Consider the following 22,489-nt stretch of genomic DNA (forward strand, 5'->3'; position numbering starts at 1 on the left):
AACGATTTGCTCTTGAATAAAGATTCAACAAATTTATTCCAACGTGAAATATTCATTTTTCAATATTTGTTTGTTTGTTTTTTAATTCCTATTTACAAAAATAGCATCTTCCCAAATTATTTATTTTATGATATAAAAATTTAATTCGTAATATAAACGTCCGTTTTAATCGCCATTAAGTTAATTAATTAACCGATTAACGTTAACGGCGGGGGGGGGGGGGGTAGGAGGAAGGGGGCGGGGCGTATGTGAAATCCATCACCAATGATATAAAAACCGGTCAAAGTTACTTAAATGACGTGTAATGTTTAACTATCTTAATTAAATCTAACTTAAATTGGATATGAAATTCATAAATAAACTTTTAATAATAATAATAATATTAATAAAAAATATCTAATGCGGGCCTTTGTCTTATGGGGGTTTTTTTGGGGGTTTTTGATCAGAATAAATATTAAGAGTCGTTAAGCCTAATTAATAATTAATTAACAATTAATCAAGGGGTCTTTTTGATCGGAATAAATATTTAGAGTCGTTAAGCCTAATTAATAATTAATTAACAATTAATCAATTAATTAAAAAATATTTCTTCGGAAATATATATTTAAATTCTCTTTATAAAAATTATTAAGAGTCGTTAAGCCTAATTAATAATTAATTATTAAGTATCAATTAATTAAAAAAGATATTTCTTTGGAAAAAGATATTAAATTTCCGTTTTAAAAATTATTACGAGTCGTTAAGCCTAATTAATAATTAATTACAAATTAATTATTAAATAATTAATTATCAACTAATTAAAAATATTTCTCCGGAAATATATACTTTAAATTCTCGTTATAAAAATAATATAAAAAATATATAACTAAAGTCTTTTATAAAAGAATTGTCAATTAAATTTATGAATTTAGCCTAAATAATTAATTTTGAAGGCATAATTAATTAATTAGTTAATCAAAGGCACTTTTCGTTTTGTTGGTCGTTAAAATTAACAACAGCGCTGTACATCAAAAAAAAAAAACTATATGGTAGGATCATTTAAACTAATAAAACTAACCTATTCTGTGTATTTTTTAACTCCAAACATCGGCGGAATATCGTCTCTGCGACTCCATCCTCTTAAGGTAAGCTTCAGCATCAGCTTTGCTTTTACCACCTTCCTTAATTATGATATCGAGGATTATATCGTGAACATCGCGTGCCATCGTTCTCGCGTCACTGTGAGGAACGGTTATTGCTTAAATACTTAATCTAATTAAGCCCAATTTAATTAGAATTAAGAAAACTTACCCGCAAACGTAAATATGTCCATTCTTTTCTCCGATAACATCCCAGACTTCTTGTCTGTTCTGTTGTAACAAATGAGTAACGTAAACCTTTTCCTCTTGTTCCCGCGAAAACGCCAAGTAAACTTTAGTTAAGACACCGTCATCTTGGTATTTTTTCAATTCCTCTTCATACAAGAAATCTTCGCACTTCTTACGGCAACCGAAGTACAGAATAGTTTCGCCCAAAGGTTTGCCTATTTATAATTTCAGATTCAAATATTTTTGAAATTCCGAACTTTTTGGCCCATTTTTATACGCCCCGACCCGTTTTAGGCCCGTTTAGTCACGCCCCGACCCGTTTTAGGCCCGTTTAGTCACGCCCCGACCCGTTTTAGGCCCGTTTAGTCACGCCCCGACCCGTTTTAGGCCCGTTTAGTCACGCCCCAACCCGTTTAGTTACGCCCCCGACCCGTTTTAGACCCGTTTAGTTTCGCCCCGACCCGTTTTAGGCCCGTTTAGTTACGCCCCCGACCCGTTTTAGACCCGTTTAGTTACGCCCCGACCCGTTTTAGACCCGTTTAGTTACGCCCCGACCCGTTTTAGACCCGTTTAGTTACGCCCCGACCCGTTTTAGACCCGTTTAGTTACGCCCCGACCCGTTTTAGACCCGTTTAATTACGCCCCGACCCCTTTTCGTCTAATTTTGAAATCCCCGACCCTGTTTGGCGTATATTGAAATAGCCCTACCACTTTTAGACCTATCTTGAAATTCCCCGACCCTTTCTTAGTAGGCATATTTCCAAATTCCCTCCGATCCTTTTAGACCTATTTTCCAATCCCCCTGACCCTTTTCCACAGACCTATTTTTCAATTCCCCTGGACCCATTTATGGTAAGCCTATTTTCTACTTTACCTTCGTCCTTTAAGAAGGCTCGTTCCTGAATAAACCCTCTGAATGGCGCCAAACCAGTACCGGGTCCAATCATAATAATTGGCGTTTGAGGTTTGCTCGGTAAACGAAATTGGGAACGTCTAACAAAGACGGGAATGGTCGGCTTATGTCCGTTATCAACGCGTTTCTTCTTTAACCATCCCGTTGCGACACCTTGAATCTTACGATTCGTTTTAGTTTCATAATCAATTAAAACTGCTGTTAAATGAATAGTATCGGCGTAAAGCTAACGAAAACGAAAAAGTTTAATTACGATAAATATAATTTAATTAATTAAATCATAAATAGGCCTACTATAATAATTATGTTTTAATTAATTAATTACCTTAGGAGATGAAGAAATAGAATAATATCTGCATTGTAGACGAGGAAATAATTCTAGTAAATGATCTAAGGCTGGTTTTAACGAAGGCATATCCTCGATTATGTGTAAAATACTTCGGCAACTTTTTACTATCCATTCATTATAAAGCGCCTAATCAATTAAAATTAAAATTAAAATTAGAATTAAATAAATAAACAGGTCAATTATAGTTAAATTTAAAATCGTAATTTTGGGTCGTGACCTTGGGTATTTACGTACGCGTTAAAAAAAAAAACATAATGAAAACAAACTTCACCATTAATGTATTTTAATTTAAATTTAAATTACTATTACTATTATTTAATATTTGGGCTGTCAAATTAATTTTTATTTTTTGATGAATGATACCGGTTCAATTCAAGGATAAAAATTTTAAAACGTCACTTAAAAAGAATGTAAGCGACCTTGAAAATTACTAAGAAACCTTAACACAGTCAACAATATCCCTGGGGTTAAGTTTGAATGTGGTCCTTAAAAGATATCCAAATAAATTTCAAACAAAAATGAACTTTCTTTATTATATAACTATGAAAGTTTTTAACTAAACGGACTTAATTTAATTAAATTAAATTAAATAAAGAAACATTCAATCTATAGGCCTAACACTAATTAAAAACAAAATTAAACGTTCCCGTCTATAATTAGTTAAAACAGAAGTGTATAATTGAAGAAGTGTGTCACTCTGTATCCTCGTAATACTTTAGCTATGTAACATAGTTCTTCTCAGACGAGGGGAACACCCTTTTTTGAATATTTTCTCTCCCGCTCATTAAGCTTAATTAAGATGGGCATCGCGTCATTCTAGGGTGAATTCTATAACTGTTTTTGGTATTTGCTAAATCCCCATGCAGCTATCAACCTAACCACAAGCCTTGGTTAATAGTTAATCGCTAATAGATGAGGTGGAACTATTTAACATCGCGTATGTACATGCATCACTCTATTTAGTAACCTTGCGAACTCCAAATATAAAATGATGTTGTGGGGGAAGAATCCCGCTACAATTACCGACCCCCCCTCCCTGATTTGTGGTGGTACACTTCTCTCCAAGAGAAGAAGTATTATATACTTCTGTATGGTTATAATAAAATAGTAAAAAAAATATTGTACACGTACTTTTCCTTCATCGGAGGGCGATCCCATGAGCTTCAATTTTGCTTTGTCCTCTTCGTTAGAAGCGTACTCGGCGATTTCCTTGAGTACATGAGTACGAGGTATGCTAGTAATATCCACGTAATGAAGTAACGCCGTTCTGTAACTGCACGGGCATGGAAACGGGTGCTTTTTCGAGCTATCTTCATCCAAGTTACGCAATGTTATAACAGTATCCAAATCAACATCCAAGATTTTGCCAAATTTCTCCACTAATTCGGGATTATTCGTCGGGTAAACGCCCACGTGATCTCCAGACTCGTAACGAATTTTTGACCCGGATATGTCCAATTCAATGTGCATGCATGAACGTGGTCCTTTGTATAGTTCGCGGTTAATAGTGATTGGAGCCAAATAAGGGTTTTTAACATCAAACGGGCTGAAGAATTAAAACACGTATTCATTTTTTAAACTATATATAATTATCATAAGTTTATAAGTTATATGTTCCTTCCATAAGTTTGTTGTACTTATGGAGCGAACATATCACTTATAAACTTATGTTATTATTTATTTGTTAATAAATAATTAAAAAATTAAGTAATTACGGTTTTTGAGTTTTGTAGGAATTAAGTCTGGCAACTTCACCACGATAAGTTTTCTCTTCGTTGACCTCATCGTGAACTATGAGTTTGTATTGACGGAAGCTAATATCTTCACCCGATTTTTCAACATTAAAGTGTTCACAAACTGCAGCCCAAAAATGTTCTTTCCATGTAATAAAGTCGTCTTCAATACTGTTTTTAATTCATTATTATTAAAATTATTAATTTAATTATGATTTACGACTGCGTCAATTAAATTAAAACATTACGAAACATTATACCAAGAAGTGATATCTAGTTTATTAGGGAGAAGGTGCCTCCTAAGTATTGGCGTGGGCCATAGTCCTGCAGTCCCCTCTTTAAAAACACAAGGGGGGGGGGACGTAAAAGGAGGAGGCACCGGGCTATTTCGCCTCTCCTAGCTCAGTCGGAAAATATGACTGTAATTTTTTTTCTCATTCGCGTCCCGCTGACGTGCACGAGTTTTCAAGAACCAATCAGATGCTGGCTGGTTGTAATTTAGAGGCGGCGGGGATTAACTCCGGACACGTCTACGTAACGTTTGGACTGGAGATAAAGCTAGAAATGTGGCTAGATATCACTTCTTGACATGTTTCACAACAATGAAACTTCGTAGACAGAAAACTAAACGGTGTAGGCGTAAATTAAATAACATATTTTGGAAAATTATCAAGATACATTTTTTCATAATAAAACTTTGTATTAAACTTAATCGGTTAAATTAAAATTAAATTCCAACTAGGCTTATGTATCGCAATTATAAACGAAATTAAATGTCTATCTCGTAACCTTGAATGTAGCACGACTTGATCTCGTGTTTGATAAAAAACGAAAACGTAAATTCAAGTCTCGTTGCAATACAAACACACTAGAGATCCTTAACACCGACCAAGGTTTAGTTATAAGAGGAAATAGTGTCTTTATAAATGACGTCAGAAAAATATTATAATTCTGACGTATTCTTACCTATTTATCATAAATTTTAGGTAAAATAAAACCGAAGAAAAACACTGTTGAAATATAGCCTTATTAAAATGTCATTCATTTATGAATAACTATTGTTTAACCATTCATATTTTGAAATCATGATAAAAACGAGATATAAGATATAAAAAATTGCGGTAAAGTTCAATTGAAAACAAATCCATTAACTAAATAAATATAAAAGATATTTATATTCATGTCTATTCCAAAAAGAGTCCGTAAAACACCCTTCCAAGAAGTGATATCTAGTTTACTAGGGAGAAGGTGCTAGAGAAGGTATAAATTCGCGCCACATTTCTAGCTCTTTATCTCTAGTCCAAACGTTACGTAGACGTGTCCGGAGTTAATCCCCCGCCGCCTCTAAATTACAACCAGCCAGCATCTCACTGGTTCTTGAAAACTCGTGCACGTCAGCGCGACGCGAATGAGTACGAAAATTACAGTAATATTTTCCGTCTGAGGAGAGGAGGCGAAATAGCCCGGAGTCTCCTCCTTTTACGTCCCCCCTTGTATTTTGAAAGGGGGACTGCAGAACTATGGCGCGCGCCAATACTTAGGAGGCATCTTATACCTTCTCCCTAATAAACTAGATATCACTTCTTGATGTAACTCAAAATTGTGTAAAAATCGGTATTACATAATGAATAACTTTTCGACGTGCCTGATAGTGTAACTCTTCTTTCATCAATAAAAACTCTAATTGCATATCGAACGTAACTTTTCAAGAGAGAAAAGGACAAAAAAAGAATTGGGGTCAAATTCGCTATAGCAGATAACAAGGTCGAATAACGCGCCTGTATCTTCGTTAAGTGAAATAATAATTTGTACTTAAGAGCGAAAGATCTTGGCCAAAATCCAAGTTAAACATTAAAAACGGTTGGTTCCCTAATCAAACATTTCAAGGCAGTGTCAACCCTATCTTTGTTGAAACATTAAAACCGTGATGCAATCGTATTATCTATCTGTCCTTGAAAAACTACGTTATTACTACTGATATGATTGTTATAATTAATATTTTTAAACATTATCTGAACACGTGACAGGCAGACACGTAAATGTATGAAAACTAATAGTTATATTTAATGAAAGGGTATTTAGAAAATTTTGGTACTAACTTGGCATCATCGTCGCCCAATCCAAGTTCGAAGACACGCGTAGCTCCCATCTCCTCCAAACGTTTGTCAACGTATTTTCCCATGTCATTGTAATGTTCGTATGTTTTGTTGCCCAGACCAAATACCTATGATATGATATTTACAATATATATATACATTTTTTTTAACCCTTATACTTGGTCGTAAGTGATCATAACGGAATAAAAATTCACATTAACACCAGCGATTACTTTTGAATAATGAATACAAGTACACAAAGCGATAATTTTTGGAACACGTGTACATAAAGCGATTATTAGTGAATATATAGTTGTCATTATTGAACACGCATACATCATAATTGAAAACAAATAAGCATATTGATCATTATTAAACAACAGTAATAGTTTTTGAACATAAGTACTCAAAGATAAAATTTTTGAACACAAATACTCATAAAACGATTATTAAATACTTTTAAAGCGATACATTTTTGAACATAAGTACTCAAAGATATAATTTTTGAACACAAATACTCATAAAGCGATCATCAAATAATTTTAAAGCGATACATTTTTGAACACAAATACTCATAAAGCGATCATCAAATTCTTTTAAAGCGATTCTTAAAGCGATCTTTTTGAACACAACTACTCTTCAAGCGATAATTTTTTGAACATAACTACTCTTGAAGCGATCATTTTTTCGAACACAACTACTCTTGAAGCGATCATTTTTTCGAACACAAACACTCTCGTAAAGCGATCATTATTGAACACAAATTCTCATAAACCTACACATTTTTAAACACAAATAAAATACCCATAAAATAATTACAGTTCCTTGACCCTATCCATAGCTTACAATAAACAAAGAAGCAGCTTTAGTTAAAATAAACTAAAACTATCCTAAAAATAACCCACCAATCAACGTTCAGTCCTTTGCCTTTCGCCCCCATCAAGAAGTGATATATAGTTTATTAGGGAGAAGATGCCTAAGTATTGGCGCGCCATAGTCCCTGCAGTCCCCCCTTTCAAAATACAAGGGGGGACGTAAAAAGAGGAGGTACCCGGGTTAATTCGCCTCCTCTCCTCAGTCGGAGGGGGGGATTAACTCTAGACACGTCTACGTAACGTTTCGACTGGAGATAAGAGCTAGAAATGTGCGCGCGAATTTATTAAACCTTCTCCCTAATAAACTAGATATCACTTCTTGGCCCCATATACCAAACAGATAAACAAGCAAGACCGACTCATTATCTAAGATATGCTTAAACAAAATCAAAATGATTTTGCAAAGTAAGCCAATCTTCTAAGTGTTTTTATAAGTACAACCATCCACTCAAACTCAATGTTTATGTCAATCATCACACGAATTAAAAATAACTTGAACTTACGGCGTATTTAAGTCCGGTTAAATCAATATCACCACTTTGTAACCACTGATAAAATTCCTGAGCATTATCAGTCGGGTCACCTTCGCCGTAAGTGGCCATGCAAAATATTGCCAAGGAATTTTCAATATCGGGCAATTTAGATAAGTCTTCCTATGAAATACAAAAATAAATGGCCAAGGCTTAGAATTACAATCGAGGTTACGTAATCACTAAATCGTAGGCGACGAGTGGTGTCAATTATCCTATCTAAAAACTAAACCAAGGTCAAACCAACCAACGCCAGTTTAGAAGGAAGGAAATTTAAAGTCCTTAACTAACAGGGTCGTACTTGAAAAATGTTACATTATATTTATTTTACAAGGTTAAGTAAAGATCTTTATTTAATTTTTTGTTTAATTCTAATTAAAGTACTTTAAACCAATAAATTAAGTAACAATTAATAGTTTAATAGAAAGAAAATTATTTAAAGTGTTAAAACGTGATATTTATTTTTATAAAAAAAGTTAAAAAACTCTCAAGGTTAAGTTACGTAAATGAAGGATTATTTTTAAAACTAAACGTTTTTAATTCTAATCAAAGTACTTTAAACCCTGAAATTAAGTAACAATTAAGAGGGGGAGATATCTATCAGCGATATTAGGTCATTGCCAGATTCGTTCGCTGTTTCAATTTTTTACTTTATTGTAAATACTGGTTTTGGTTTTGGTTTAAATCCAATTAAATTTAATTTACTACGCTTTAAGAATATCGAAATAAATACATAAATATTAACACGTGTTCTAATTCACTCGCGACCCCGTCACTATTAACAAATCACGTGACATTAACGCGCGTGAAATATCAAATCAAATCAAATTAACAAGTTTCACGCGACATCTCCCCCTCCCCCCCCCGTTTACAAATAACGCGACATTAAAAGCGCGTGAAATATTTAGAAAAAAAGGGGGATTTCACGTGCTACCATTCCCCCTCCCTCCCGTTTACAAATCACGTGACATTAAAAGCACGTGAAACAGCTAAAAAAAAGGATTTCACGCGCTACCATCTTCCCCTCCCCTCCCCTCCCCCCGTTTACAAATCACGTGACGTGTCATATAGTGGATAAAATATATTAAATAAAAAAAGGTACTAAAATCGTCATAATTATTAAAAGAAATTCAAAAGCGGAATAAATTTAAATATACACTTACCATATCGCACTCTTCAGGATCGGCCACCATGGCTTTCATCCCGTAGCGACTAGCTTCTTTAGCTAATCTGGTAGCAAATTCTTCGGCGGTACCAGTTTGGGAACCGTAGAAACAAACTATATTTCTATTCGTATTTTTCATTTTACCAACAAAACCCGATTCACTCATTTTATTCATAGTCGGACTAAAAATAAATAGACACAAAGAGAAAAACAAAAATAGACCAAAATTAGACCATAATATTAAAAAGGCCTATTTCTATTTCTAGAGAAAAACTAAATAAATAGAGTATCAGTACTTACTCTACTGCGATGGGTTTCATTGAGCTACCATCGAAAAGTGTCTTTTTGGGTTTACGTAAAAATAGCCAATAAACGGCCAGGCCTAATAGACCAATAAATAATAGAATATCGGTTGAACTCAAGGCCGATAACGCGCCTTCTTCTAATTTTTCAGGAACGTCCGTAACTGGGATTTTTGAATGTGGACTTTCAGCCATTTTTATTTATTTATGTTTCTTAGATTTTTTTAATTATTCTGAAAAACCAAAGAAATTAAATGTTTTTTAAGTAATATTTAAATGGAAAACACTCGTGTTGATTATTGATAAAGAGGTAATAATAATGAGGTAATAATATTTAACTTATAAAATTGTGTTTCAAAATTGCTGAGATTAAAATTTCTCAGAATTTTCCAGGGTTTTTCCTGAATTTCTTTTAAGAATATTCCACGAAATTATTTTAACACATTTTCGTAATCCCTAATCAAGAAATTTCCCCCCAATTAATTAAACTAAATTCCCTAACCCGTAACTAACGTTTAAGTCCTATTTTTTTAAATTTCCCAGAATTTTCCAGGTTTGTGTTTTTATCCCTAAAATTGCAACATTCTTATCGCTTCTAAATTAATTCTTTACCCTCCTCAGTTATGAACCATGAATTTAACTAAATATCTCCATGAATAATTGATTCAAAACGAGGAAGGAACCAAATTAAATACTTTAAACGTTAAATTTAATTATTCGAATTATATCCTCTATTCACAACGAAATCATGGACCATACCACGAGAAAATAAAACACGACAAAATCTAAAATTGAACATAAAATATATTTAACGTTTGAATAAATTTTGAAAAAAAAAAAAAGAGATTAACATCAAATGCAGCTGGATTAAACCTAAACACAATTTGATTTAACTACATTCAAAATGAAGTATTTAAGTACCTGAACAAACAGAACAGCTGTACAAAAATTTGGATCTTTAATTCACTGAAGTCTAAATTCCATAATCTTTATTATAATATCAAGAATACATACAGCTACTTGGAATCATTGTGTAAATAACCGCATCTTATTTTTCACTCAACGTATCTTGCACGGATTTTGTGGGAGGAGCTACCTAGACTCATCATAATGCATATAGAAAAATTTTACCTAGCGAATAATGCTTCTATCTCGCCTGCGCCTTGCACCTTCCGCGCATGCCCAGGAACTCGCCTTGCTACTACCCAACCAACCAATGAAATCCCACAGTTAGAAAGACGCCAACAGAATAACGAGTCGCGAGACGGTGAAACCCCGCCCACAAAACTCAAATTAATAAAAATTAACACGGGATATATTTTTATAACCACAATGATTCCAATTATCTGTATGTATTCCTTATATAATTAAAACCACTACGTTTTTTTCTAAGCGTCTATCTAATGTAGCGGTGCAGCTCATATCGCCTAACTTAAAAAAAAAAAAAAAAATAAATCAAAAGCGGATAATTTTTTTTATAGAAAGTTATCCATGCTTTGAAAAAACGACGTCCTATTGTAAAAATAGTTAATAATTTCCTGGTGTATCGGTGTCCTACAAATTTCATTGGGTAAAAATGTGTCTCCATTTCAAAATCAAGGAAGTTTCTAAAAACCCATAGAAAAATCATACACCTTGACCAAAAAACCACTTTTAAATCGCAAGGTTTAACGTTTTTCTGTCGTGTTAAGGACTCGATTTCTAGAGACCTTCATTTTTCTCAAGAATCTTTAAATTACCGATATTTTTAATTTCAAGAATTATTCCAGGACTTTTCCATGACTTACCTGATTCAAATATTTTACCTGACCATTTTTAATCGTCTTTTTTAGAAATGGCATACTATTATTAGTTAAAGTTAGTTCTACTATTATAAAATGTATCTAATAGACATCAATAAATTTCCCTGACTATTCCAGGACTTCCCTGATTGGCTAAAGACGGGACTTAATTTAATACCCTGGCCAATTTTAATCTCAACTTTATTTGATTTTGTAGGTAGAATTATAACTTCTACTGGAAAATATATCAAATAGATATCAATCAATTCCAGGAATTTTCCAGGACTTCAAATCTTGTTGAATCAATTTCTTCTTAGGGGTACTAATACTAATCACTATATAAGTTCATTAACGCGTGTTTTCCAGGACTCTTGATTAATTGTTCCTATCTTAATCAATGCAAGCTATTATTAACAAGCATTTGATAAACATTTAATACAGGTACTGTAGCATCACTCGATATGCAAATTAAACTAAGGGGAAATATTATATAGGCATAGATATATCACAAACACGGGGATTACCATCAGACGTTTTCCCAACGTTATATATAGGTTAATAAACTATACTACTACTACAGTTTGGTGGTTATAATAAGTTATATTTTACTCAATATACGCTTTACCAACCTGACCTCTAAAATATATTAAAAATGTAGGTTATATAACTAAATAGGCTACATCTTTCACGGCTTAAAAAACCAAATTTTTACATTAAATTAAATTAAGTTTAAATAAAGATAATTAATTTGTTACATAACTTACTAAACCTTACAAATTTCTCTAAAAACTAAATAATACTCTACCAAGAACCAAAATTTAAAATATAAAATCATTAACTAATTAATAAGTAACGAAATTAACTCTAATTAAAGTTAATTATGTTTAGAAACAAATTAGCATAGTTTAATTTAAAAGTTCCGGCAATGTAACGTAAGAAAATGCTGACTACCTACTTTTTGGACGAGTTGGCTTAAATTCGCTAAGCCTCGGTTCCTTCCAAGTGTCGTAATTTTTTAACACTCGCGACTGGTTTTGGTGCCAATATCCGACTGATCTTTTTAAATTGACGCGCACAATATCCGATAAAACGTGTAATAATTTTACCTTGAACACATCTGTCCTTTAAAACTTATATAAAACAATAAAAGATAACAACTTAACAACGCAAAATCACATGCCGCGACTTCACTCAACGTAACGCGTAGCGACACTGCTGACTATCGTATCGTACATACATGCATTTTTAAAATGAATTCAATGGAAGGTTGAAATTAACCAATCAGGGACGGAATAAAAGAATACGTCACTTAAAACTTACGTCATTGTTTTACAAGATCCATTCTTCAATTAAAGTCAGGAATGGTATCGCCATCTGTCGGGATTTACGTGAACTTTTCGTACCGCGAATATTTGAATTTCAAAGCAAGCATGGTGGTTTACATTTTGCTTAATTAAAAGGGTTCTAATTGTCGTAACCCTAAGTAATTAGTATCGTTGGAAAGCTAAGAAATAGGGCTATAACATACTCAAAGTACTTCCCCGTATCTCTTATAGAACCAGAGTTTAAAGGTGTTTTGTGAATAAGCCCATATTAATCCTATGGAGAGGACGTTAATTAACATTTTGCTTAATTACTCGACCCCTGATTATCGTAACCCCAAGTAATTAGTATCGTTGGAAAGCTAAGAAATAGGGCTATAACATACTCAAAGGACTTCCCCGTATCTCTTATAGAACCAGAGTTAAAAGATGTTTTGTGAATAAGACCATGTAAACGCTATGGAGAGCACGTTAATTAACATTTTGCTTAATTACTCGGTCCCTAATTATCGTAACCCCAAGTAATTAGTATCGTTGGAAAGCTAAGAAATAGGGCTATAACATACTCAAAGGACTTCCCCGTATCTCTTATAGAACCAGAGTTAAAAGATGTTTTGTGAATAAGACCATGTAAACGCTATGGAGAGCACGTTAATTAACATTTTGCTTAATTACTCGGTCCCTAATTATCGTAACCCCAAGTAATTAGTATCGTTGGAAAGCTAAGAAATAGGGCTATAACATACTCAAAGGACTTCCCCGTATCTCTTATAGAACCAGAGTTAAAAGATGTTTTGTGAATAAGACCATGTAAACGCTATGGAGAGCACGTTAATTAACATTTTGCCTAATTACTCGTGCCCTGATTATTGTAAACCCCAAGTATTTGGTATCGTTGGAAAGCTAAGAAATAGGGCTATAACATACTCAAAGGATTTTCCATTATCCAGATCTCTGAACTGGTGACGTCAATCTGAAATGGAATTTATAAAAATATACCCAAATCAAAAATAATACTTTTAATTAGACAATATTCAATATTTTTTTTTTAGGTTTTCGTTTGTAATATATAACCTTTTAACATTTTCTTTAGTTAAATCCGGTTTATTTATTTTTTTAAGTTTTTTGTTTCGTTATATCGTTTTGGTTATATCGTTTGGGGGTTGGTTGCTAATTAGTTAAGCCTATTTGTTCGTCATCAAAAGAAGTCGGCTACTCTGTACAAGGCGGTGTAGCCGCAACATCTGGCTCGTAATTGGTCGACGAAGCAACAGGCTTCAGTGACGTAATCCATCAATGAGGTACACTCGCACATAAGCACGTAAGTGATGCCTCGTTCGGGAAATATCTTTTTATGAAAGGCGATTCTTCTTAAACCTAAATGTTTCGGTAATCTTTTGTAAATTTGTCTCGCTCCGGTCCACGTTAACCAAGAGCGTTCCAATTTGGCGCTATCCTCTCCGGGGAACACACGGAAAGCGGAAATGATGTACCCGGTTTTCATGGAACATGCCGTTTTACTTGGGTTGCGCATGTCAACTGGCGGTCGAGCAATGGCCGCTACTTCTTCGTAACCCGCTGAAACAAAATAAAAAATAAATATACAATTAAATTTTTTTTTATTAAAGTTAGTGGATGTGGTCAACCGATACCGATTTTAATCGATTATTTAAATTGGAGAGATAACCGATTATCGACCGATTTTTAACCGAATATTTAACCCAATAAAACCGATTATCGATCAATTTTACCGATCATTAAACGAATTTTACCGATTTTTACTGATTATCGATCGATTTTTAACAGTTATTGACAGATTTTTTTTAACAGATATTTAACCCAATCAAACTGATTATCGATCGATTTTTAACAATTATCGACCGATTTTTTCCAATTATCAACATATTTTTACCGATTATCGACAGATTTAACCGATTATTAAATTAATTTTACCGATTTTTACTGATTATCGATCGATTTTTAACAATTACTGATCAATTTTTTTCAAATTGTCAACATATTTTTTACCGATTATCAATTTTACCATATTACTAACCGATTATTAAATGCATTTTTCCGATTATCGATTAATTTTTACCGATTATCAACCGATTAATCGGTAAATTAACCTCTAACCACCGAGGAAGGACCCAAAGGCAAAAATACGTTTACGAACTTCTAATATTTACAATTGACCGTGAGTGAATGAGTGAGAGAGTGACGTCAAGTAAGACTTAGGTATAGGAGTCCATCCTTTGGTCAAGTCAAAAATCCCTTTTTGTCGTTTCTATAGCAACTGAGCTTGTACATCTACGGGATTAAAGTCCAACCCCCCCCCCCCGCCCCCTAGGGCGACAGTTACATACAGCGGGCTCTAGGAGTAGGACTAGGTCAAGTCCCGAAACTACAGCCGCCCGATCTCTCCCCCTTATCTTCAATATGATTTTAAATAAAATATGGAAAAGAACTTTGGCTCTTTTTCTACATCATAAATTTCACGGGACTTCAACTGAAGTTAAAGTGACAGCGACACATTTGATCTCTCGCTGTTCCCCTATTGGGTTGTCATAAACGTATTTTAACTCCGGGGCTAATGAAACTTGGAGAAAATACTCAACGGAATGTCCACTTTCTTATGGTACTTTCATTTATTCTCTATTTGCTCATGAACAGAAGTTACGAGTAAATAAACAATGTACTCTAAATGATCCCACTCAATTTTTATAATTATTATTTTTTTTTTTCAAATTTTCATTGGGTTGTCACAAACTTATTTAAACTCCGAGTCTTATCAAACTTGGAGCAATTACTCTATGGAATGTCTACTTTCTCATGGTACTTTCATTTTTTCTCTATCTAGTCCCGATCGAAAGTTATGGTCAGTTTTGTAAACCACTAGTCCTATATTTTCACCTTTCCTTTAAAGTTGTGTAAGCAGTATTCATATATATTTTTCCCAAGACATAGAGACAGAGAGAGACATCAGAGACGTTAAAAAATAGTCCTGGCTGTCCCCAGGTACCTATATAAATTTCAAGTTTTTCCAGGTTAACGTCTACCTTATAGCTGAAACCTTACACCAGCTGCCAAAAAGAAAGAGTGTACTAATGCTGGTATCCTAACGACAACGTACACTAAAATTGGACTCAGGGTTGCGACAAGGTTTTCTTTAAAATGTTACAAAATTCCCTGACTATTCCAGGTTTTCCCTGAAGGTTTAATGCCATTTTCCCTGATCCTTGAAAATGACTAATGCATATCATAGAAAACTTACCCGAAACCAATGTGAAATTCCCAACTTTTTAATATTACAATTTTATTAAAAAAAAAATAAACATTTCCCTGAGAACCATTTTTTAAAATCCCTGACAATCCCTTGAATTTCCAGGTACTATTTCAACCCTGAAAACTCCCTCCAAATCTCCATAGCAACGCCACGAAATTCTTAAGATAGAAAACTTTGCAAATATCAGCGAGATTGAATCTTGAAGAGAAAACTAGAGAGAGGGGGGGGGACCAGAATCTGCCTGATTTTTAGGGTTATATGGTGAATTGTCAACTTCAAAAGACTAAGTTAGAAACACGTGCATATTTTATACCGTTAAAGGTACTCGCTAAAATGGCTCGATATTAAAATTGAAATACTCTATTGAAAAATAAAGACCACTGACCTATATGATGATCTTCGTGCGTTTGACCATTATTTACTTCGCTCTCCAATTGGTTGATGACACGCCTGGGGTCACCCTGACCTGTATTTAATACCAGATACGACACAAAAGGGAATTGGCCTAAAAAAATAAATAAATAAATAACAATTTACTATATTATTTCAACAACAAAAAACCTGCAATTTTAATAAAAAAAAATTAAAATCAACAATATTCAGCTCCGTTTTATCAAAAGTTTATAAGTGATATGTTCGCTCCATAAGTATGATATGCACTACCTATACTATTCGTAAGGCTGCTGAGAGACTTAAAGCAGCTCGAGATAACTAGTTCGAGAAGGAGAACGAGGGGGAGCGAGTCAATTGAAGTCCTAAGTACACTCGGTGCACGTGGTTAATTAATTTTGCAGCTAGGACCTATTCCATCTAGGCACTCCTATTTAGTCTGCATTACTAAGGCCACTTTGACAGCAGCACCCCACTCACCAACCAGCAGGCCCCTCCCTCGCTTTACCTCCTCGAATCTATGACCTACCTCACTCACTCACTTCAAAATTACAAGCCTTTCAGTTTGTCATGACCAGAGATTAATTAAACACACTTATGGAAGGAACATATCTTATGAACTTATGGTTTTATCTACAGAAGTCATTTCAGAGCATAGCACAGATAGATCTAAAAAAAGGTGTTAGGGTGGGCAAAATCGAGTGGTCATTTTCGACTCGAGATTGATTGATTTCCCAGGTACTTCAGTTCTATAATTACATTGCCCTTTTTGGAATGAATGAACACACACACCCTGTACAGGAAATAAGGGTGTCCCCCACCGCAACAAAATCGATATTGTATTAAAGAGCTTACCATAACTTATTTATCGAATAGAACAGCTGACTATGGATGGGCACACAGTACGCGCCCACTAAGGAGCTAAGTATAGATAGAGAATAAAAAAAAACTGCCATGGCCCCATTTCTGTCAGGGATCTAACACATAAAGCCCTCATCATTACTAAAAAAGGCCAGAATAGTACTGCCCTTACGTAGAAGAACACGAAATGAAGTGTTAGTTTTATTATTATAGTAGCTTTCCTACTATGTTACAGTAGTGTTTCTACAATGTTATAGTAGTTTTTCTACTATGTTATAGTAGTTTTCTACCATGTTATAGTAGTTTTTCTACTATGTTATAGTAGTTTTTTCTACTATAACAGTAATTTTTTCTACTATATTACAGTAATTTCCCTACTATATTACAGTAATTTTCTACTACATTATAGTAGTTTTCCTACAGCATAGTGGTTTTCCTACTACATATTAGCAAATATAAAATACAAGAAAGTGATAAAGTATGGAGAATTTAAATAGGTTGAGTGCGGTTCACGATTTTTCTAAACAACTGGGCTCTACATTCTAAATAGTAGGAGAAAAACTACTATTACAGAAGGGCAATACTACTACAATGATCTAGCTAAACCACCCATTATTATTTTGACACTTCAAATAGTAGGGGGAAAACTACTATCATAGAAAAATAATACTACTACACCCTCTAGCTAAACCATCCATTAAAACTTATATTAAATAAAATACATTTTCATCATGCCATATTTATAAATAAATAAAACGCAGCCATTCATTATTCAAGCTTAATTTTATTTAGTCCAAGGCTTAAGGATTAAGACTAATGATCTTTAAAAATATTTGACACATTATTTACTTCAAATCGCCTTCCCATGATACTTAAGAACCTTAAACCAAGGCTTAATGCCTTCGAAAATAAGCTTAACGCGCTATTCAAAATCGTTTTTAGTTAAGCCTAACGATTAGCCAAGGCCCAACCATACTTTAATGAAGGCCCAAGGAAAGAACACTTTTTCCACTTGAGTCTTTAGAACAGAGAGAAAAAAAGGAAGGAATTTCGAGTTAACACAGTTAATAATAACAAAGTGTTGTAGTATAACGGATATAACACCAACCATAACATTCCTTCATTACTTGACTTAACTCGGATAGTTTTGGCATCAAGTTTGATTTATTACCCTATTATTCTATTTTATCATCACACCCCTATTTCCTTGACTCCTCCCCTTTCTTTTGACGCGTGTCACGTCATGTGTGACGTGTTTAATGGACGTTAAGATCATCATGATATTGAGATATAATTAATCAAAAGCCTTGAACCATTTAAGATCTTTTTTAATATGCCCCTATAAGAAAGCTTCTCCCTTCAGCTTTGATGTGCAGCAGAAACAACATTTCTACAGGGGTTCAAAAATTTCATGACGGCCTATGCAGCCGTCAAGGGTGAAATGGCGTGGTCCGAGTTTGAGGAGAGGGAGGCCAAGAGTAAGCTGCGGTATCTCGGGAGGTTGTGGTTTATGGCGGAGACTCGCGTAGCGCATTGGGTGTATCGTTATGTTCGCACAATGAGCCGTAAGACTACGTGGCTAAAGAGATTAGAAAACCTCCACGAACGTTATGGCGCCGGCTTATCGCGCAGCTCTATTACATCTTTGCATGAATGGTATCTGGAAATAGATAGAGCGGTATCAACTACTTCCCAGTCACGATGGCGGTTGGAGCTAGCTCGCCATCCGAGCTTGACTCTCTACGCCTTGAAGGAAAACCCGGGCCTGGAGTCGTTCTACGACAATTCACTCGCGAGTGGGTATTTCTTCCTAGCTAGGACAGGGGCGTTGCCAACAAACGAACGCTTGTCCCACATTTTTGGGAACGGGGTAATTAGTTGCCCTCTCTGTGGCGCGGTCAAAGAGGACATACCTCATGTTATTTTGGAATGTCCAGCCCTGGAGTTGGCGAGGGCGCCGTTTAGGACCTTTGGGTTGCCCGCGATCGAGGATACCCTGGCGCTTGGCGAGGGGCAAAACGTAGAATTGGTAGGGGCGACAAAAGGGCTTCTCCAAAAATGGGCCAATTTGCGCCAACATTGCCAACCTTAGCCTGTTCTGCACCTCTTAGATGTACATAGTCATTTGTTTAGCTGTAATTATTATATTGATTCCTGTATTGTATTTTATTGTTTTTTTTTCTACTATTGTTCCGGACCTGTGAACACCATGAGTGTTCCTCCCTGATTTAAAAGGGATTGTTTATTCAAAAAGGTCAATAAAATATTCATTCATTCATTCATATGGAAAACCCATAATAGAGTTTGCCCCTGTAAGAAAGCTTCGCTCTTGAGCTTTGGTGCAAGGCAGGTAAAACATTTCTGCAGGCGTTCTATGGAAAACCGATGCTATAGTTTGCCCCTGTATTCAATCTACCCCTTAGCACAATAAAAATTGTAATTATGTATTAAAAAGGTCTATTTTTGGGGTTAAAATAGGTAAAATTTCCAATTTAATAATAAATTATTAAAGTTTTTAATTTAAAAACTCCCATCAAAATAAATAGGTTGGTTTATTTGCATTGAGTTTGTAGTTGGTTTTAACTCCAATTTTTTGGGGGGTCAATAAAGGTCACCAAAGAGGTTTTTGAGAGATAGGGTGGGGGGGAGCAGAAGTTTGTGCATCGTCTAAAATTAATCGTGTTTTTATGTTAATCCATTGAAGCACGCAATTTAAAAATTACTTCAAACCCCACCAGCAGAAAGTACTTTGAAAACGTGTAGCGTATAATTTTAATTTTCCAAATTGGAAAATTTTCCCTGGCTTACGGTTTTCCCATAACCGGTGCGAGGCCTGGTTTTAAAGTCCCTAAGGTATTGACAAGAATGCATTTCATTTATCACTTGAATATTTTAAAGAATAAAACAAAATTATAAAATTTTAGTTATTTTCATTACATTTCTGGATGGGTGGCCATTTTGAAAGATGGCGGCGGATTGAAAAAATATTCACAAGGGCGTGTCTACAACTTAAGAGGAACGTCCCTGCAAATTTTAAACCCTCTACGTAAAGCGGTTTAGGTTTGGCATTGATTAACAGCAAAGTCAAGTAAGGACTTTGCAAGTAAAATAATCACTACTCAATATTCATAGGAAAAATCAAACTAAATTCATGTTATTAAAGAAATCAATAGATATAGAACCGCGTACGTAATGATCTGGGATTTCCTATCTCATCCTATCTTCGTTTTTCTCTTATTTTTTTAAGACAACATCACTTGGCACCAGTAAAAAGGCTTAAACCAATGACAAAAAACCATATCCGTTTTTGTGCAAAGAGACTAAAGCAGACCTAGTTTTGTTTTCAATTCTCATTGGGGATTTGTTCTTTCAAAATTAAATTAAAAAGAAAAAACCCTCTTGCACCTGCGCACTGCTGAAAATAGTCTAATAAAAATCAGGTCGGTTAGGCTTAAAAGCAGTAAACATAAAAAGGTTTTCCTATCAGGAATTAAATCGGTTTAGAAAATACACACAAAAAGTTAGGCCTTGTTAGGTTCGATTTTTAAATTCGATGTCTGTCTGTCTGTCTTCCTTCAATTCGAACAAAGACTTCTTCAGTTCTTCTAACAAAACGCCCGGGAAGTTAGTTTGCACGTGCTAAGCCCCACGTGATTAGGAGCAGGTATTTGACAAAGGAGATGCTGAGCATCGCTAAAATCGTTGCCATGGCAACCTTGACAATGGGAAATGAGGTAGGTAGGCGATATTCTTTCAGTCGACTAAAGAAGTGGTTTTGATCTATTTTTCCCCATCCCATCTCAGCTCGGGTTTATTTTTATTTTTTCTCTTTATTTCAAGGGATTTTCGGATTCCATGGATTTTTCATGGAATTTCAGGTTCGTTTTTTTATCGCCCAGGTATTGAAGTTACGTCTGAGCAAGGCTTAAGTACGTTGCGTTGAATTTCAGATAATTTAATTTTGAAACGGATATTTTAACTTCCAGGAAAGTTTGAGTATATTTAAATCAAGTTAAATTAAATGCATTTCAACCTTGAAAGATTTATTTGATTTGGTTGAAATTGCCTTGGGAAATATAGCCTTCCCCGTATATATAACATTAGGAATACATACAGTTAACAGGAATTATTGCGTAGCCCCATTTTCGATCAATGCATCTAGGCGGGTTTTGTGGGAGGAGCTAGCTAGACTAATCATTACGCAAAACTCGACATCACAGAGCACAAGTATTCCTAGTATCTGTATGCATTCCTGATCATGATTAATGCGCAGTTAATTCAATTACTCTCTTTATGTCTTTATGAATTAAGGCAATTATATCACGAAATTACGTAAAAGGCAATCAAATATTACAATGCATCATAGATAAAGTAAAGAAGTATAAAAAGCACATAATATCAGTAAAAAGCTTTCTGTACTTTACTTTGTTCAACCCCCCCCCCCATCCCTAGATTCGTAATTTGATTTGCTGCCTGAGGGGGGGGGAGGGGCTTGTTTGAATTATCTAAAAAGCCCTGGGAATTCTGGGACCATTCGCCTTGCTTCACTGAATCTGACAACCAACGCTGGAAAAAGGCCCGAATCCAAAACAAACTTTGCAGCCAAGGCCTAGTCTAGCATAGTTGCAATTGCACGTGATTTTAGGGTTTTATTGTGTAGGCCTACATGGACTTTAATTATAAAGGGGACTAAAAAAGCAGAAATAATATATGGTCATTGATGAACTAAATCTTTCCCCAATTAAATAATAACATTACATACAAAACCCTTGTTTTTAAAATTAGAGTTAAAAAATTGATACAACCTCATCTCACTAATTAACAGTAAAAGTAATTAAACAACACGTACCTTACAATCCCCATAAGACTAAAACCCAAAACAAAATAAAAAAAACCCTCGTAACAATTTTTTAAAAACAAATTAACCCAAAACCACAAGGGGTTTAAGGAGTAATAATTAAATTAATTAACGATGCGTTAAAGTATTTTAACTAATATTAATGAGTTTACAAAGTTATCCAGCCAAAACATCCGGATTGAAATTTTTCCAGAGACTTGACTTCTTTTAAAAAAATGTTAGCCAAGGCTTAAGAAAAACGGGCCTTGGCATGCAGGCACATTGGTAGTAACCTCTTTTTGCGCTTTTGCTAATAAATTCTCCTGCACTATACAACAAGAAGAGATATCTCGTTCAATCGATCTTGATCAAAGTGAGATGAACTCAAACAGAAAGGGAAGGGGCGGAGGGGGGGGAAGGAAAATACCCCAGGAAATTCCAACGATTTTTTTAGTTCCTTGTAATAGAGAAAACAAACGATGAAGAGCATTAGCTTTGGTACAGTACAGAGTGACTTAAATCTTGGTGTAATTAAATAAGGAGGGAGGTTCTTTTAAATTTCCTGATTTTCCATGAGTTTCCGTGAGTTATATTTCCTAACCCTTCGTACATTCTGCATAGTCACAAACTCGAATTTAAATTTAACGATTTCAAAGTGTTTTCTATTAGTTTTCTATTTTTTCCATGAGTTTCCATGGGCAAAACTTACATCTCTAAAAAAATCTCCTGGGTTTTCGATGAC

General features: G+C 34.6%; 2 protein-coding genes across 2 annotated transcripts in view; both read right to left on the reverse strand.

Moving 5' to 3' along the window:
• Positions 1-17: 17 nt before the first annotated feature.
• Positions 18-12,382, reverse strand: Cpr (Cytochrome P450 reductase). The gene is made up of 11 exons (XM_089857661.1): positions 12,007-12,382; positions 9,269-9,503; positions 8,967-9,150; positions 7,777-7,926; positions 6,402-6,526; positions 4,285-4,473; positions 3,701-4,115; positions 2,546-2,695; positions 2,182-2,446; positions 1,291-1,522; positions 18-1,218 (listed from the first exon to the last, which is right to left on the reverse strand). Exons 2-11 carry the CDS (start codon positions 9,463-9,465, stop codon positions 1,074-1,076), a joined length of 2,052 nt encoding a protein of 683 aa, XP_089713787.1. The 5' UTR covers positions 9,466-9,503; positions 12,007-12,382; the 3' UTR covers positions 18-1,073.
• Positions 12,383-13,378: 996 nt separating this feature from the next.
• Positions 13,379-22,489, reverse strand: part of LOC149615532 (uncharacterized) — a 50,588-nt gene continuing 41,477 nt past the window's right edge. Inside the window, exons 5-6 of the mRNA XM_089857662.1 lie at positions 16,045-16,164; positions 13,379-13,951 (exon numbers count right to left, since the gene is read on the reverse strand). Of these exons, the coding sequence (XP_089713788.1) occupies positions 13,572-13,951; positions 16,045-16,164 (500 nt within the window). The 3' untranslated portion in view covers positions 13,379-13,571. The remainder of the gene's footprint in view (positions 13,952-16,044; positions 16,165-22,489) is intronic.

This window comes from Phalangium opilio, unplaced genomic scaffold, assembly GCF_054372755.1.
Source record: "Phalangium opilio isolate 3A_F unplaced genomic scaffold, DU_Popi_V2 ptg000217l_1, whole genome shotgun sequence".
In the NCBI taxonomy this organism is placed as follows: Eukaryota; Metazoa; Arthropoda; class Arachnida; order Opiliones; family Phalangiidae; genus Phalangium; species Phalangium opilio.